This window comes from Archocentrus centrarchus, unplaced genomic scaffold (genome assembly GCF_007364275.1).
Source record: "Archocentrus centrarchus isolate MPI-CPG fArcCen1 unplaced genomic scaffold, fArcCen1 scaffold_36_ctg1, whole genome shotgun sequence".
Classification (NCBI taxonomy): Eukaryota; Metazoa; Chordata; class Actinopteri; order Cichliformes; family Cichlidae; genus Archocentrus; species Archocentrus centrarchus.
This window is the reverse complement of record NW_022060263.1, coordinates 3,297,520-3,315,166: the sequence shown is the minus strand read 5'-3', so window position 1 is coordinate 3,315,166 and position 17,647 is coordinate 3,297,520. Positions and strand designations below refer to the sequence as shown.

The window sequence follows — 17,647 nt, the reverse complement described above, 5'->3', positions numbered from 1 at the left end:
TCATTCCATTTGGATTCTCCTTTTGGAAAGAGGATGAAATGATGATCTGAGGAGCTTCCTTTTTACAGTCCTTTATTCCTACACAGGCATGCCCGGCTGCCAACTGCTTTTAAATGCCGGTAAAATTGAAACCACATATGATAGAGCAATAAGTCTTTTTGCATATAAAACCAGAGGATTTACACTTACTTATCATGCATTCAACATGTCCCAGAGCGCTGTAACCTTCCTCTAATGGGTTTGCAAAGATCACGTAGAAAGCGCTAACAGGAACACGTACTCCATGCGCTTTAGCATGTGCATTAGCATGTACAGCTATGGCATTTCTGGATCTAGCATAATATGTAGATATAGAAAATGGTTTTCAATGTCTCTGTGGGTTAGTGCACTCTTTAGCTTATGTAGTTACTATGGATTACCTTCATACATATTATTATTATAATTAGGGTTCTGAAGGTTCTATTAATGTATAGTGAGTTGTAATATTCCACACGATGGTACTATAGCATGTATAACTGTAACGAAATGGTCGGGCAGACTTGTTCTATTATAGGCCTCAAAGCGCTACGGCCTTTTCAACTGCTTGTATTATCACCCCAACAGAGCACTTCGCTCTCAGACTGCTGGCTTACTTGTGGTTCCTAGGATACTTAAGAGTAGAATGGGAGGCAGAGCCTTCAGCTTTCAGGCCCCTCTTCTGTGGAACCAACTCCCAGCTTGGATTCAGGAGACAGACACCCTCTCTATTTTTAAGATTAGGCTTAAAACTTTCCTTTATGATCAAGCTTATAGTTAGGGCTGGATCAGGTGACACTGAAACCTCCCTTAGTTGTGCTCCTACAGGGGGGTTCCCATGATGCACTGAGTGCTTCTTCTTCACTTACCTCTTTTGTGTTCATACATTACTTTGCATTAAATCATTAGTTATTATTAAATTCTGGCTCTCTTCCAAAATTTGACTTTTGTCCTGTCTCCCTCTGTTCTCCTCTTTTCATCTCATCCCCAACCAGTCGCAGCAGATGACTGCCCCTCCCTGAGCCTGGTTCTGCTGGAGGTTTCTTCCTGTTAAAAGGGAGATTTTTCTTCCCACTGTCACCAAGTGTTTGGTCATAGAGGGTCCTCTGATTGTAGGGTCTTCTCTTTGTTATATATATAAAATTTTATTGAAAGTGAATTATTCAGCATGTTAAATGCCCTACAAGGGGGGACAACACACTGGATAAAGTCTACTCTAACATCAAGCTGGGCTTCAGGGCTGTGCCACTGCCACATCTGAGCCAGTCAGACCATCTGTCCCTGCTTATGATTCCAGCATACACCCCCATCACGAAAACTGGTCTTTCTACATCTAAGACTGTTCAGACCTGGCCTGAGGGTGCCTCTCAACAGCTGCAGGACTACTTTAAGACAACTCACAGGGACGTCTTCAAACACCAGGACCTGGAGCAGTACACCTCAGCTGTTCTGGACTACAATAAATTCTGCACTGACACTGTCCTTACTTCCAGCGCCGCGCGAGCAGGCAGCCAGTTTCAGCAGCTCCGCACTCATTCCGTGTTTTTTCTCATTTTGTTTAGTATTAGATGTGTTTTTGTGTTTCTGTATCTTCTGCTCTTTTTCCTCATGATGGAGCAGACTTTTTTCTGGAAAACTTTGTTTTTATGTACCCTTTTTATGGTGTTTATGTTTGAGACTGCGAGAGTGGCCACGCTCCTATTGTTTACTCTCGGGACCAGCTGATCTCCATCGGGAGCTCCGCTGTGCCTACTCCTGCAGAACGACTTGATATTCCCCGCGAACTGAGAAGGAAGAGACGCGGGAGACGTGCGGGCATAGGTCGTCGTTGCCAGGGGGGAAGGTACAGGCCCGTCATCCCGTCCATCATCATGGGAAACGTGAGATCTCTTCCCAACAAAGTGGACGAGCTGGCGGCGCTAACGCGACATCAAAGGAGCTACCGGGAGAGCAGCCTCATGTGCCTGACGGAGACGTGGCTAACTGAGCTAACCCCGGACTCACACATAAACATGGACGGCTTTCATTTGATCCGTGCCGACAGAACCAAGGAGAGTGGTAAGAAGAGGGGCGGGGGTCTGGCTGTGTTTGTGAACGATAGATGGTGCAACTCCAGACATCTAACCATCAAAGAGACGCTCTGCAGTAAGGACATTGAACTGCTCGCTGTTAGTATGAGGCCGTACTATCTTCCTCGGGAGTTTTCACATGTTATTGTGATAACTGTGTATGTGCCGCCCTCTGCTAACGCTGCTGCAGCCTGCGATGTCCTCCATGCTACTACCAGCAGACTCCAAACACAGCACCCACAGGCCCTCTTTCTGATCTCAGGGGACTTTAACCACGTCTCCCTGTCCTCCACTCTCCCCACCTTCACCCAGTATGTCACCTGCCACACCAGGAATACCAACACACTGGATCTACTGTATGCCAACATCAAGGAGGCATACAGCTCATCACCTCTGCCTCCCCTGGGGGGCTCAGATCACAACCTGGTTCATCTCCAGCCTGTGTACAAACCCTTGGTACACAGAGAACCAGTTGTGACACACACAGTGAAGAAATGGTCTGAGGAGACTGAAGAAGCTCTGAGAGACTGCTTTAGCTCCACTGTGTGGGAAGAGCTTTGTGCCCCTCATGGGGAGGACATCGACAGCATCACGGACTGCATCACTGATTACATCAATTTCTGCGTGGAAAACACTGTGCCCACCAGGAGGGTACAGTGTTTTTCAAACAACAAACCCTGGATCAACTCTGAAATAAAGGCTCTCCTGAAGGAGAAGAAGAGAGCCTTTAGATCAGGAAATAAGGAGGGGCTGAGAGCCGTGCAGAAGGATCTGAGAAGGAAAATCAGGGATGGAAAAAACATCTACAGGAAGAAGATGGAGGACCAGCTACAGCAGAGCAACATCAGTGGGGTTTGGAGGAGTTTGAACTCAATTTCAGGCCACAAACCAAGCCCTAGGGTTGTGGGAGACTTAGAGTGGGTGAACAACCTGAACCAGTTCTTTAACAGGTTTGACCAGCCACCCACCCCTCCCCCAGCCCAGTGCCCCCTGCTGTCAGCCCCACCATCTTTAATGACTGCCAACCTTTCTTCTTCTTGGGACCTCACACCTCTCAGCTCTCAGCCATCACCCACCCCCTTCACTTCTGAGGACTCCATCTCACAACCCCCATCCCCCACCTCCATCTTGTCCCTCTCAACTCATCATGTGAGGAAGGAGCTACGTAAAATCAAGGTGCGAAAGGCTGCTGGTCCAGACGGCATCAGCTCCAGGCTCCTGAGGTGCTGCGCAGATCAGCTGTGTGGCATCTTGGGATACATGTTCAACCTGAGCTTGAAGCTGGGGAAAGTACCACAACTGTGGAAGACCTCCTGTGTGGTACCGGTACCAAAGACCAAACATCCAAAGGACCTTAGCAGCTACAGGCCGGTAGCCCTGACATCGCATCTAATGAAGACCCTCGAGAGGCTGGTCCTCAACCATCTACGCCTCATGGTGTCGTCTTCATTGGACCCGCTGCAGTTCGCCTACCGCCCTGGCATCGGGGTGGATGACGCCATCATCTACCTCCTGCACCGAGCTCTGACCCACCTGGAGAAGCCTGGAAGCACTGTGAGGATCATGTTCTTTGATTTCTCCAGTGATTTTAACACCATCCAGCCAGGACTTCTGAGAGACAAGCTGGAACTGTCAGGAGTGGACCACCACATCTCTGAGTGGATACTGGACTACCTCACTGACCGCCCACAGTACGTGAGGACACAGGGCTGTGTCTCTGACAGGCTGGTCTGCAGTACGGGGGCCCCACAGGGAACTGTGCTGGCACCGTTCCTCTTCACCCTCTACACTGCAGACTTCTCCATCAACTCCCCACGCTGCCATCTGCAGAAGTTCTCTGACGACTCTGCCATAGTTGGCCTCATCACAGGTGAGGATGACTCAGAGTACAGACAGTGGACTCAGGACTTTGTGGACTGGTGCCAGTGGAACCACCTCCTGATCAACGCCGCTAAAACCAAGGAGCTGGTGGTGGATTTCCGCAGGCGCAGACCCACCACACGGACACCGGTGAACATCCAGGGAGTGGACATTGAGATAGTGGACTCTTATAAGTACCTGGGTGTTCACCTAAACAATAAACTGGACTGGACTCATAACACTGATGCGCTCTACAGGAAGGGTCAGAGCAGACTCTACCTGCTGAGAAGGCTGAGGTCTTTTGGAGTGCAGGGGACACTCCTGAAGACCTTCTATGACTCTGTGGTGGCATCAGCCATCTTCTGTGCAGCAGTATGTTGGAGCAGCAGCTTGTCTACAGCTGAGAGGAAGAGGATAGACAAGCTCATCAGGAAAGCCAGCTCTGTCCTAGGATGTCCTCTCGACTCAGTGCAGCTGGTGGGAGACAGAAGGACTCTAACCAAAATAACATCACTGATGGACAAGGTCTCCCACCCCATGCAGGAAGCTGTTGCTGAGCTGGAGAGCTCCTTCAGTGACAGACTGCTGCATCCTAAATGCACAAAGGAGCGTTACCGCAGATCCTTCCTCCCAGCAGCTGTAAGACTGTATAACCATCACTGCTCCCAACAAAAACCACAATAACCTACACAATGTAGGATAATATATAATATACTGTAAATAGTCCGGCCTGTTAAGGTTCAACACACAGGCACATCATGTACATTGTATATAGTGTTATTATTAGTAGTATTAAGGTTAATCTTGTTTGTTGATTTTATATATATATATATATATATATATATTCTTTTCTTAATAGTGTAAATTATTATATTTTTATTTATATTTATAATAACTGCGGCTGCTGTTACACCCAAATTTTCCCTCTGTGGGACAATAAAGGCTGTTTCTTCTTCTAACTGTGGACAAGACGATCTGCATTTTTCCAAATAGAAAGCCATGGATGACTGAAAAGGTGCAGAGCTTACTCCAAGAAAGGAACATCGCCTCCAATCTCATTGTACATCCTGTATAATCACAATAAAGGCATTCTATTCTACTCTATTCTTCAGAGCTGATGGGGCACTTTACAGCGCTGCCAGAGCCAACCTGAAGAGGGGCATCAGGGAGGCCAAGGCTGCGTATAAGTGGAGGATTGAGGACTGCTTCCAGAGCCACGACTTCAGGCAGGTGTGGGAAGGGGTTCAGCATATTTTAAACTACAGACCCAGCCTGTTAATTGACGAAAATAACATCAATCAAGCTCAACAGCTTCTTTGCACGCTTCGAGGTACATCAACCAGAGACAGCATTCAACACCCATCATCAGGCAGCAGCAATGTCCTCAGGCTGGAGGCACAAGAGGTGAGGCGTATGCTGGAAACTGTGAAAGCTATGGGGCCCGATGGTGTCTCTGGATGGGTACTAAAGGTCTGTGTGGCTCAGCTGTTTGGTATTCTTACCAGCATTTTTAACCAGTCCCTGAGCCAGGCTGCTGTCCCTGCCTGAAGTCCTCCATTATCGTCCCAATCCCCAAGAAGAACACTATCAGAGGATTGAATGACTACAGGGCAGTGGCACTGACACCAATTGTTATGAAGTGCTTTGAAAAGCTTGTCCGGGCTCACATCATCTCCAGTTTCCCCCCAGACTAGACCCCCACTAGTTTGTCTACAGAGCTAACAGGTCCACAGAGGACGCCATTGCCACGGCCCTCCACTCTGCCCTCTCGCACCTGGAGCAGGGGGGGAACCACGCTCAGCTGTGGACTTCAGCTCAGCATTTAACACCATCCTTCCTGGCAGACTGGTGACTAAACTGTCAGACCTGGGGATACCACGCTCCACCTGTCTTTGGATCAAGGACTTCCCGACAGACCGTTTCCAGAGGGTAAGAGTAGGTCCCCACCTCTCTTCAGCCATCAGTCTCAGCACCGGTTCTCCACAGGGCTGTGTGCTGAGTCCCCTACTCTTCACCCTCTACACACATGACTGCGCCCCCGTACACGGCAACAACCGCATTATAAAGTTTGCGGATGACACCACCATGGTGGGGCTCATCTCAGGGGGAGATGAGTCAGCATACCGGGATGAGGTGCAGCAGCTGTCAGGGTGGTGCAATGAGAATAATTTGATCCTGAACACCACTTAAACAAAGGAGATGGTAGTTGATTTAAGAGGACAACAAATGTCATTCAACCTCTGTTTATTGAGAGGGATTAAGTGGAGCTGGTCTCAGATTTTAAGTTCCTGGAGTGCACCTGGAGGACGACCTCACCTGGAGTATCAACATGACCAGCATTGTCAGAAAGGCCCAACAGAGACTGCATTTCCTGAGGGTTCTCAGGAGCAACCACCTGACCCAAAATCTGCTGGTGTCCTTTTACCGTTGCTCTGTAGAGACCATCCTGACCGACTGTCTGTGCGTGTGGTTCAACAGCTGCACAGGAGCAGAAAGGAAGAGACTCCAGCGAGTCATCAACACAGCTCAAGCGATCACAGGCTGTCCCCTGCCCTCCCTCCAGGAACTGTTCAATGGTCGCTGCCAGAGGAGGGCACAGAACATCCTCCAGGACCCCTCACACCCTGGACGCTCTTTGTTTCAGTTGCTGCCATCAGGTAGATGCTTCAGGACAATGAAGGCCAGAACAAACAGACTGAGGAACAGCTTTTCTGCCAGGGCCATCATTGAACTGAACTCTGTGCTGTCCAGTGGAAAGTGATGTGGGGTGGTAGTGCTGAGAGTGTGCGTGCTGGGGTGTGTTTGTGTGTCTTTTTTATTATTATATAATATTTATTCTGTTTTTTTTTTTTTAATTATTTTACCACTGTACCTTTTATTATTGATTGTTTCTTGAGGCACCAGGAAGGACTGCACTTTTAATCTCATTGTGCAACTTTAGTGTACAATGACAATAAAGATTCTATTCTTCTATTCTGCTGTTGGGTCGTTGTTGGATGTCTGCATTTGTGATTGATTCTTGTTCTGGGAGGCCTGGGTAATGTTCTAGGAATGTAAGGATGCAACATCATTTGATGGAAATTAAAATATACACAGAGCTGAATCCAACGACACCAAGAAAATAAACGTGAAAAAATCATGCTGCAGGCTGGTCAATTTTACCAAAATTTCATTGCAGTCCTTATATTGCTCTTTTCTACTCTGCATGAGTTGAAATGGCTTTATAAAGCATGTCTCATTCTCCCATTCACACACACTTACAAGCACTTTGATCTCATTGTACATCCTGTATAATGACAATAAAGGCATTCTATTCTATTCTATTCTATTCTATTCTATTCTATTCTATTCTATACTTTGTATGTATGAGTGCTTTCTATCGAACAATCACACTGAATGAATCCATCTGCAGCAGCTTGGGGTTCAGGATCTTGCTCAAGGATCCTTTGGCATGCAGACTGGAGCAGTCAGGAATCAAACCACCAACCTTCTGATTAGTAGATGACCTCCTCTACCTTCTAAGCCACAGCCACCCCAGTACTCAGTAGTGTCTATTGCCCCCACATGCTTCTAATGAGACAACAGCTGTTATACTCTGATTAACGCCTCTGCTTTTTGAGCAGTCTATAGATATATAGCAATAGTCTTGCTTAATTTGTCAATAACCACTGACAGCAGCAATCTGTTGACACTGCTGCTGTTAAGCTGAAGCCTTGTTATTCATTGCTGCTTGTTTAAATATCACCATCACCGAGCTGTTACCTTTGAACTTCACTTGTTAAAATGTCAGACCGATATCACTTAGTATGGGTTAAAGGTCTGGGTTAAAGCTGTTGTCAGCCTGCTCTGTGTGAGCTTCATCACAGATGCCTCAGTAATTAGCTGCCATTCATTGTGCTGCACTCCTTTTAGCTGTGATAATGGCCTCACTCTAGTGACTGCAGTGTTCTGTGTTTGGTATTATCATTCAGTACCTTGATCTCACATAAATTATATGTAGCAAGTTTTATGTTCATTATGTCAGGGGTTAAACGCTGTTATGTGCAGGAAATTGGTGGTTAGTAAAGATTGTCTGCCTACTGGTAAAGGGTGGGGATGTGGAGTTAGGCTAGACTGAGACTGTTTTAACCAAAGTCTCACAAATGTAATTTGATAAAATAGATAATCATAAATGGTTTACAAGTCATTATAATTCTTTATTTAATTTATGAATTTGTTTTCATTAATAGTAAAATTACAATTAATTAAGGTTTCATTACTACCAGTTTACCATTTACAGTTTATTATTTATGAGATTTGCAAATCATTGCATTCATTTGTATCTACATTTTACATCACAACATTTTCAGACTTGGCTTTTTATATTTGTAATAATCCACTAAAAAAAAAGTTTGTGCCCCATGGTTAGTTGAAAGTGTTACTCTTCTACAGATAGGACATGTTGGAAAACATGTGGGTGGCCCAGTTACTTGGCTGTCAGGCCCAAAAGGGATAAATACAATGATCAGGGCAGATAAAGTTTGTTTGGTTTCACTTTCTATTAGACTCACTGACACAGATGTCGGGCCCTCTCTTAACTGACCAGACTGATCATAAACTCAAACCAAGCACAACTGGTTACATGTAAGACCTCCATCTACAACACCACTTCGAAATCGGAGCCATTAATAGTGAAACTTGCAGAATATAGCGCGGCTGATGTTATGATTACTCTGTAACATGACCTGGTACTCAGTAAGAAAGAGAACTTCAAAGCCAAAAATCCAACCAAGCCTCAAAAAAAAAAAAAAAAATCTGAATTGAAATGCCAAAATAAAAGTTTCAAGACTCACCCCAATGCCGTCCCCCTGTCTGAGCTGTTTCCAGGCCTGGCCTGTGTCACTGAAGAGCAACAGGTATCTGCTGACCCAATCTGAACTGTCATAGCGTCCCTGTGTGGCCACAGCTGTCACCTCCATTCGGTCTCTTAGATCCACCTGGAGCCAGGGCTCTGGGTCTGTCACAGTGGGAGACCAGCCTCCTGCTCCTGAAACAACAGAAAACATGTGAGCCCAGAAAGCTGAGTGTCAGGGAATGACTCCAGAAACTTGAGGTAAAAGTTGTGCCTGGCATTTAATTTTTGTTGTATATCTGTCTGTATCTGTACACTGTAAAGGCCGCGGCCCCCGTTAGGTTCGGCTTGGTTAACGCCAGGTCTCTGGCAAATAAAACCTTCATTGTAAGGGACTTCATCACTTCCAGTAGCCTGGATTGTCTCTGTATAACGGAGACCTGGATCGAGGCTGGTGATTCCAGTGTTTTTGTGGAGCTTTTACCGTCTGGATTCTCCTACTTAAGTTCCCCTCGAACTTCCAGACGCGGAGGAGGAACAGCAGCTGTTTACAAGAACAACTTCAAATGTAAGCCACGTCATATACCATCCTCAAGCTTTGAGGCCTATTTGAAGTGAATTGTTCTAACCCGGTGCTGTGTGCCGTTGTCTACCGTCCCCCGAAATTTGACAAGGACTTTCTAGGTGAATTTTCTGATTTTTTATCAGGTATAATGACTGAGTATGATCATGTGCTTATACTTGGAGATTTTAATATTTGTGTATGTTGTCCTGCGAAACCGATGGCGAAGGACTTTCTTACTCTTATAGACTCTTTTAATTTGGTGCAGTGGGTGACTGGCCCCACACATGAACATGGTCATTCATTGGATCTTATTCTCTCTTATGGCTTGCCTGTGACTGATCTAGAAATAGGTGATAATATTATCTCTGATCATATGCCTGTTCTGTTAAATGTTGTTCTATCTGCTGCCACAGTTAAACCTCTCCTTCCCGCTGGTCGGTGTCGAGTTTTTAACTCTTCTACTCTTGCACAGTTTTCTGCTGCCTTTGAGCAGCTTAACGTTCCCTCTGACTTAGATACAGAGCAACTAAGTCTCTGGTTGGACGGATCTTGTAAGTGTATTTTGGATGCTGTAGCACCTAAGAAAATCATGCAGTCCAAAGTAAAAACTGATCCGTGGCTTAATGACAAAACTCGCACCGCCAGATGGGAATGCCATAAAGCTGAACGTAAATGGAAGAAGGACAATTTGCAAGTTTCCTTCCAGATCCTCAAAAGCAGTTGGCGACACTATCAGAACACCGTCAAGGAAGAAAAAAGGGAATACCTATCCAAGATTATTGTGTCCCATCGTGATAACTCACGTATGTTGTTTAAAATGATTGATTATGCCCTTAATGCCCCGCAGCCTGCCTGTGTAGAGGCATGTCCTAAAGCATGTGATGATTTTCTGCACTTTTTTAAAGATAGGGTAGCTGCTGCAAGAGCCCTTATTTTACCACCTATTTATGATCCTTCCTGTATGGCTCCTTATCCAGCCCTGTTTGAAAAATTTGAATCAGTGAACCTGACTTTTTTAAAGGATATAGTCCAACATATCAAGCCATCAGGTTCTCCTCGTGACCCTGCTCCCCCTCAGTTTCTTAAGGAGGCCTTTTCCAGCATAGGACAGATTATTCTTGACATTGTAAACAACAGCCTGCTGTCAGGTACAGTTCCTGCGAGTTTTAAGCACGCTGTGGTGAAACCTCTTCTTAAGAAACCCGGCCTTGATCAAACAGTTTTAGCTAATTTTAGACCTATTTCTAAGTTGCCTTTTATCTCCAAAGTTTTAGAGAAAGTTGTTTCCACTCAGGTTACGTCCTATCTAGATGAACATAACATTGTGGAAGTTTTTCAGTCAGGTTTTAAGACCCTGCACAGTACGGAGTCTGTGTTAGTGCGAGTTTTTAATGATATTTTCAGGGCAAATGATGCCGGGGAGCATGCTGTTCTTGTTCTCCTCGATCTAACTGCAGCGTTCGACACGGTGGACCACAGTATTTTATTAGCTCGTTTACGAACCTAGTTTGGCTTCAGTGGCACCGCATTAGAATGGCTTAGGTCTTATCTGGCAGACAGAACCATGTCTGTAAGGTTAGCCGATTTTGAATCTTCATCTGCTCCCCTACTTTATGGGGTCCCTCAAGGCTCAATCCTCGGTCCCCTGCTCTTCTCACTTTATTTGCTCCCATTGGGCTCAATACTTAGAAAACATGGGATCTCCTTTCACTATTATGCAGATGATAGCCAGATATACATGCCCTTAAAAAAAGGTACTCACTCGATTAAGCCGCTATTGCTGTGTCTTGAAGACATTAAGGCATGGTTGGCCTTAAATTTCCTAAATTGTAATGATAAGAAGACTGAGGTAATGGTGTTTTGTCCCAGTGGCTCCTACGCAACATCTTCCATTGACCTGGGGCCCTTGGCATCTTATTTAAGGCAGACCGTCTCAAACTTAGGTGTAAAAATTGATAGCGACTTTAAAATGGATTCCCAGGTCAGGGCAGTGGTTAAGTCCTGTTTTTACCATCTTAGGCAACTGGCAAAGATTAAACCGATCCTTTCAAAACCACATTTTGAAACAGTGATCCATCCCTTCATTACATCTCGGCTTGACTACTGTAGTGCTCTTTACCTTGGAATTAGTCAATCCTCCCTTAAGCGCCTTCAGCTCGTCCAGAATGCTGCTGCGCAGCTTCTGATGGGGGCCAGAAGGAGAGAGCATATCACTCCTATTCTGGCTTCACTACACTGGTTGCCAGTACATTTTAGAGTTCATTTTAAGATTCTCTTATTTGTTTTTAAATGTTTACATGATCTTGCCCCATCTTATCTCTCTGAGCTATTAAACCCATATCTCCCAGCTCGTTGCCTCAGGTCGGCTGATCACCTGCTCCTAGAGGTACCAAGGTCGAAGTTGAAGCTCGGGGGTGACAGAGCTTTTAGTGTTGCTGCTCCTAAACTATGGAACAACTTGCCGTTGCATATTAGGAGCGCTCCTTTATTGGCGACTTTTAAAACTGCTCTTAAGACACATTTTTATTCCCTGGCTTTTAATACTTGCTGAGACTCGTTTTATTCGTATTATTTGTTTTATTGTGTTGGTGCTTATTTTCGTTGTTGTCATTGTTATGTGTTTTAGTTTATTTGATTTCTATCTGTACAGCACTTTGTTGCAATTGCTGTTGTTTTAAAGTGCTTTATAAATAAAGTAGTAGTAGTAGTAGTAGTAGTAAACCCAGATGTTGATTCCAGTTAAAAATATTGAGTTCATATTACTTAAAATTGCCTAGAATGTGAACATTACTTGTTAATGCTGAGTAGACTGTACTTTTTGATGGTCTATCTTATTGTAATCATGGGTTTGAGTTCAAACAACTTAATATCATCAAGTTTTGCACCTGCTAAAAATCTAGTTTATACCAGTTTTAACAGACTGGATTAATGCGCAGCTGCATGGTGGCATGATGATTAGCAGTGCTACCTCACAGGTAGAATGCCATCTAGAAGGTCTGGGTTCTTGCTGTTTGGAATAGTTGACATTTGGTGTTTTTGTTCACAACGGTCTCTCATATACACTCCTATTCTTACTTAAATTACATTTGTGTGCTTTACTTAAGTCTCACTATACTGTTGAGTTAACTCAAGCAATGTGAGTAATGTACACGTTTAGCCTGAGAGAGGTACAAGACTAAGTTCTAGTGTGTAAACTGGACTTGAATATTTTTGTTACTGGAGTGAATGCTGGGGTGAGTTCAGCAGTGCACATGCGCAGTACAGAAGTGTGGGAAGCTTCCAGAAACCCTGTGGACTTACACACTGGAAGAAGCTGATCTTCTCTAAAGGTGAGCTGTTCATCTTCATTATATTTTTATGTGTCATGTATGACTTTATTATTCAATGTATTGTTACAGGCTAGTTTTGCATGATGCATAAACGTATTTGCAGACTAATGCTAATGTTAATGTTAGCATGGGCTTATGGGGCCAATATTAGCTAAAACTGCCATGTACTGTATTTTACTTGAGAGCCTTTAATGTTTTGTCCATGATAAGAGCTCTTAACATTAATTACCTGTATTTCAAATGCAGCACGTTAGCATGTTTGTAAGCGTAAACCAGGCCTGCTAACATTCGTGTAGCCTTAATTTCACTCGGTCATGCGGAGGGTAATGTGATGTTCAGGAACAAGCCTCGAGTGGAAAAACTGCTGAACGGTTCAAATACTGGCACCAGAACCCCGCCGGTGGAAAAGCGGCCAGTGAGAGCCGTTCTTTGTTTTTTTACGACTTTGCTTGCTTATAATGTTCTGGACATGGAAGCATGGAAGAAAAAAATACAATGCATTCCACTAAATAAGTGCTCTCAACGAGCTGAACAATTATTTTGTATCACTTATTGTGAAGAATGTGATTCATTTTCTTCAGAAGATGCTTTTGCTTACTTTTATTGTTTTTCCCTTCTTGTAGACCAGTGATGTTGTTGCCATGAGGACTGCTGTCCTGCGATGTCTCTCGATTTTCCTCGGGGGTGATGAAAGAGACTGCTACAGTGCCTCTTTTGTACGTATTGCAATTTGGTTTGTTAGAGGTTCTGCACTTGGAAATCAAGATTTTTTTTTCTTAATAGCCACAGGATTCAGATGCCGTGGCAGACTTCACCCAGGCTCCTGTGGGATTATTGCCTGTTATTCCTTAAGTCAGTCAGCAACCAGGTCCGAATGCTCTTCACCTTGAACCATCCAGCATGTTATCATTCTGGAAGGTACAATTGTCATGGTTGACACTGAACTCCACCATCAAGCTGTTTGTCTCATATTTGGGCTGATCTATGCCCTTCATAGTTGGACTGACCTGTGCCCTTCATATTTGGACTGATCTATGCCCTCCATCCTGACTGTCCAAAATGCCTAAAAAACACCTTTGACTTCATTCAGAGACTGATGCTCAGTCTGGTTTCTTTTTTTATGCCATTACTTGTATTTCTATGTTTTTTTCGTATTGTGTATTCATTTAATATGATATCTTTTTTAACTTACTATCATATTTTAATTTGATTTTTTTTTTTTTTGCACTGTATTATCAAATAAGTTGGTAAAGTTTTTATTTTGTATTTGTTGGATGCAATGTTTGGCACATGAATTACTTCATCAAGCTATTTATTTATTTCTGTTTATTGCCAAGTATGTCAGAATCTGTCCTCCATATATAACTACTTAAATCACTTTTTTAAAAAATGTTACAGTGCTAGAGTGCCTACTTGTTACAGTTCAAAATGAACTGTTTCAGTTGCTGCTCATTCAGCCTGTAAGCTGACTTAAGCATCTTTCTGGTATTACTGTTATTGAGCCCTGTGGAAGGGTAAAAACGCGATTAGTTTTGTATTTGTTCATGTGTGGCCACATTGGCCTTTTGTTAAGAAGCTAAGGATAGTATTTTGTTAAAATAAAACATTGAACCTTGTGAACTTATCATGTTTTGTTGTAGTTACTTCATTCATAAGGCAATCGGTTTCCTAGAGTCTGCTAAGAAAACTGTACTGTTCATGTAAGTTGGACTAACTTGATGTAGCTAAGTTAAGAAAAGGTTAATTTACTTCCTATTTCTGAGTTGAAACAACTTCACTAAACTAAGTTAATTTAACTTAACACGATTAAGTTGACACAACAAGGTCTTAAGTACACTGAACAATTATATGTTAAGTAAACAAACATAAGACTTGATAGTTATACTTACTTACATTTTTCAGGGCAATCGGTTTCCAAGATTTTCTTAAGTAAGGTCAACTTGTCAAATTTTAGAGTGTAGTTTTTTTATTGTTCCATGGACAAATGTTATTTGTAAATATTAATGTACCAGCATTCAGCAGGGCTGAGTTTTATCATGTTTACCAAATTTAAACAGACACAGTTTAACACTGTAAAAAATATTTGTGTTACTGGGTAGCATGGTGTTGTGGTGGTTAGCACTGCTGCCTCACAGCTAGAATAGCTATCTGATAGTCTGGGTTCAATTCCACCTTAGCCCGGCCATCTTGCTGTGTGGAGTTTGGATGTTCTCCCTGTGTCTGTGTGGGTTTCCTCCTACAATCTGTAGACATGCAGTTACTGGGGTTAGGTTAATTGGTCTCTCTGAATTGCCCACAGGTGTGAGTGGTTGTCTGTGTCTGCCCTGCAACAGGCTGGTGACCTGTACGGGGTGTACCCTGCATCTTACTGCCTTGTCAGCTGGGATAGGCTCCAGCCCCCACCACCCCCACACAACCATGAAAAGGATAGGAGACATTTTATTTTTTCATGAACTATAAAAGATAAGTTTGGTCAATTAGAACATACAATTTAGTTCAATTGGAAATGGAGTAGTACTTACTTACCAGGCTGAGTTAAATGAATTGTTTCATTACTTAAAAAATTTAAGGCAACGAGTTACCTTGTTTTTTTAAGTAGATTCAACATTCAGCATTTGATTTACTTTGCATTCTATGTGCTAAGCACACAGGCAGTCAGTCATGTTCATTTAATTGTGGTAAGCCAAAATCATGACTGAGATTAAAATGAATGAATTCATTATCATTCATTGTGCACCCCTGTTAATAATAAGAATAAGATTAATTCAATTCAATTCAATTTTATTTATATAGCGCCAAATCACAACAAACTGTCGCCTCAAGGCGCTTTGTATTGTGGGTAAAGACCCTACAATAATACAGAGAAAACCCAACAGTCAAAACGACCCCCTATGAGCAAGCACTTGGCGACAGTGGAAAGGAAAAACTCCCTTTTAACAGGAAGAAACCTCCAGCAGAACCAGGCTCAGGGAGGGGCAGTCATCTGCCGCGACCGGTTGGGCTGAGGGGAGAGAAAGACATGCTGTGGAAGAGAGCCAGAGATTAACCCCTTAACTGGCAGCAAATAAAATCACCTGAAACAACTACATAACACCCTCTGGTTATTATTGGCTCTGAACAACCCATTTCATAGCCTATTAATCGGCTGCGTCTGGTCCGCGGGCCGAATGAAGTGCATTTATATGGCAGGCTAAACCCGCCCATTTTGACTGACACCTCATTCGGCCAATCATGTTAAGAAATGGCTTTCCCAGAGCCAATAATACTCAGAGGGCGTCACGTAGCTTTGTCAGGTGATTTGGTGCAGCCAGTTACATGATTGGCCGAATGACGTGTCAATAAAAATGGGAGGGTCTAGCCTGCCATATAAAAGGGACTACAAACGGCCCGTCACCGGGCCCTTGCCAGTTAAGGGGTTAATATCAATTAATGATTAAATGCAGAGTGGAGTATAAACAAAGTAAATAAGGTGAATGAGAAACAGTGCATTATGTGAACCCCCCAGCAGACTAGGCCTATAGCAGCATAACTAAGGGGTGGTTCAGGGTCACCTGATCCAGCCCTAACTATAAGCTTTATCATAAAGGAAAGTTTTAAGCCTAATCTTAAAAATAGAGAGGGTGTCTGTCTCCCTAATCCAAGCTGGAAGCTGGTTCCACAGAAGAGGCGCCTGAAAGCTGAAGGCTCTGCCTCCCATTCTACTCTTAAGTATCCTAGGAACCACAAGTAAGCCAGCAGTCTGAGAGCAAAGTGCTCTGTTGGGGTGATATGGTACTATGAGGTCTTTGAGATAAGATGGTGCCTGATTATTCAAGACCTTGTATGTGAGGAGAAGAATTTTAAATTCTATTCTAGATTTAACAGGGAGCCAATGAAGAGAAGCCAATATGGGAGAAATATGCTCTCTCTTAAGTACTTATACCACACATCACCCCCATGTAAGTCCCCTCCGCCACAAACACACACTCACACACACACACACACACACACACACACACACACACACACACACACACACACACACAAATCACTCTCCAAATCACAGGTTCCCAAAGTAATATGTTAATCGCATCAGGATGTCTCAGTGTCCATTGCCAGCCTGTCAGCATTTAGGTCTGTCATTCATTAGGCTCCCATTCAAATAAATAAAGAAATAAAGCACCTTTAAATCTGAACTTGTGATACTCCACATCTGACACTGATTGCTAACAGAAATTGTTAAATTTCTTCAATAGGCTATGGATAAAGACTTTCGGACGGCATCGAAGCGATTGTGGCAAACTGTCAGGTGACTCAAGAGGGGAAAGCAGTGCTCCACTCACACAGTCTATAGTGTGGGTGGAGTGCTGCTGACTTCAACTGAGGCTATAGTCGGACTTTGGAAGGAATACTTTGAAGACCTCCTGAATCCCACTGACGCGCCTTCTGTAGTGGAAGCAGAGTCTTGTGACGAGGCAGATGACTCACTCATCACCGGGAAGTGAGGTCACTGAGGTCACTGAGGTGGTTAAACAACTCCTTGGAGTTCCCAAAGGCTCTGGATGTTATAGGTCTGTCTTGGTTGACACGCCTCTGCAACATCGTGTGGAGATCTGGGGCGGTGCCACTGGATTGGCAGACCGGGGTGGTGGTCCCCGTCTTTAAGAAAGGAGACCGGAGGGTGTGTTCCAATTTTCGGGGATCACACTCCTCAGCCTCCCTGGTAAGGTTTTTGTCAGGGTGCTGGAAAGGAGGGTCCGCCCATTAGTCGAACCTCAGATCCAAGTGGAACAATGCGGTTTTCGTCCTGGTTGTGGAACGCTCTTTTTCCTCTCAAGGATATTCGAGTGTCTGTGGGAGTTTGGCCAACCAGTCTACATGTGGTTTGTGGACTTGGAGAAGGCATTCGACCATGACCCCTGAGGTATCCTGTGGGAGGTTCTGCGGGAGTATGGGGTGTCTGGCCTGTTGTTGTGGGCCATTCATTCCCTGTACAACC

The 17,647-nt window shown here is 44.0% G+C and overlaps 1 protein-coding gene across 1 annotated transcript in view; it reads right to left on the bottom strand.

Annotated features, from left to right (window-relative positions):
• LOC115776688 (contactin-associated protein-like 5) overlaps positions 1-17,647 on the bottom strand; it is a 242,758-nt gene that overhangs the window by 210,433 nt on the left and 14,678 nt on the right. Inside the window, exon 2 of the mRNA XM_030724438.1 lies at positions 8,777-8,970. Coding sequence (XP_030580298.1) covers positions 8,777-8,970 — 194 coding nt within the window. The remainder of the gene's footprint in view (positions 1-8,776; positions 8,971-17,647) is intronic.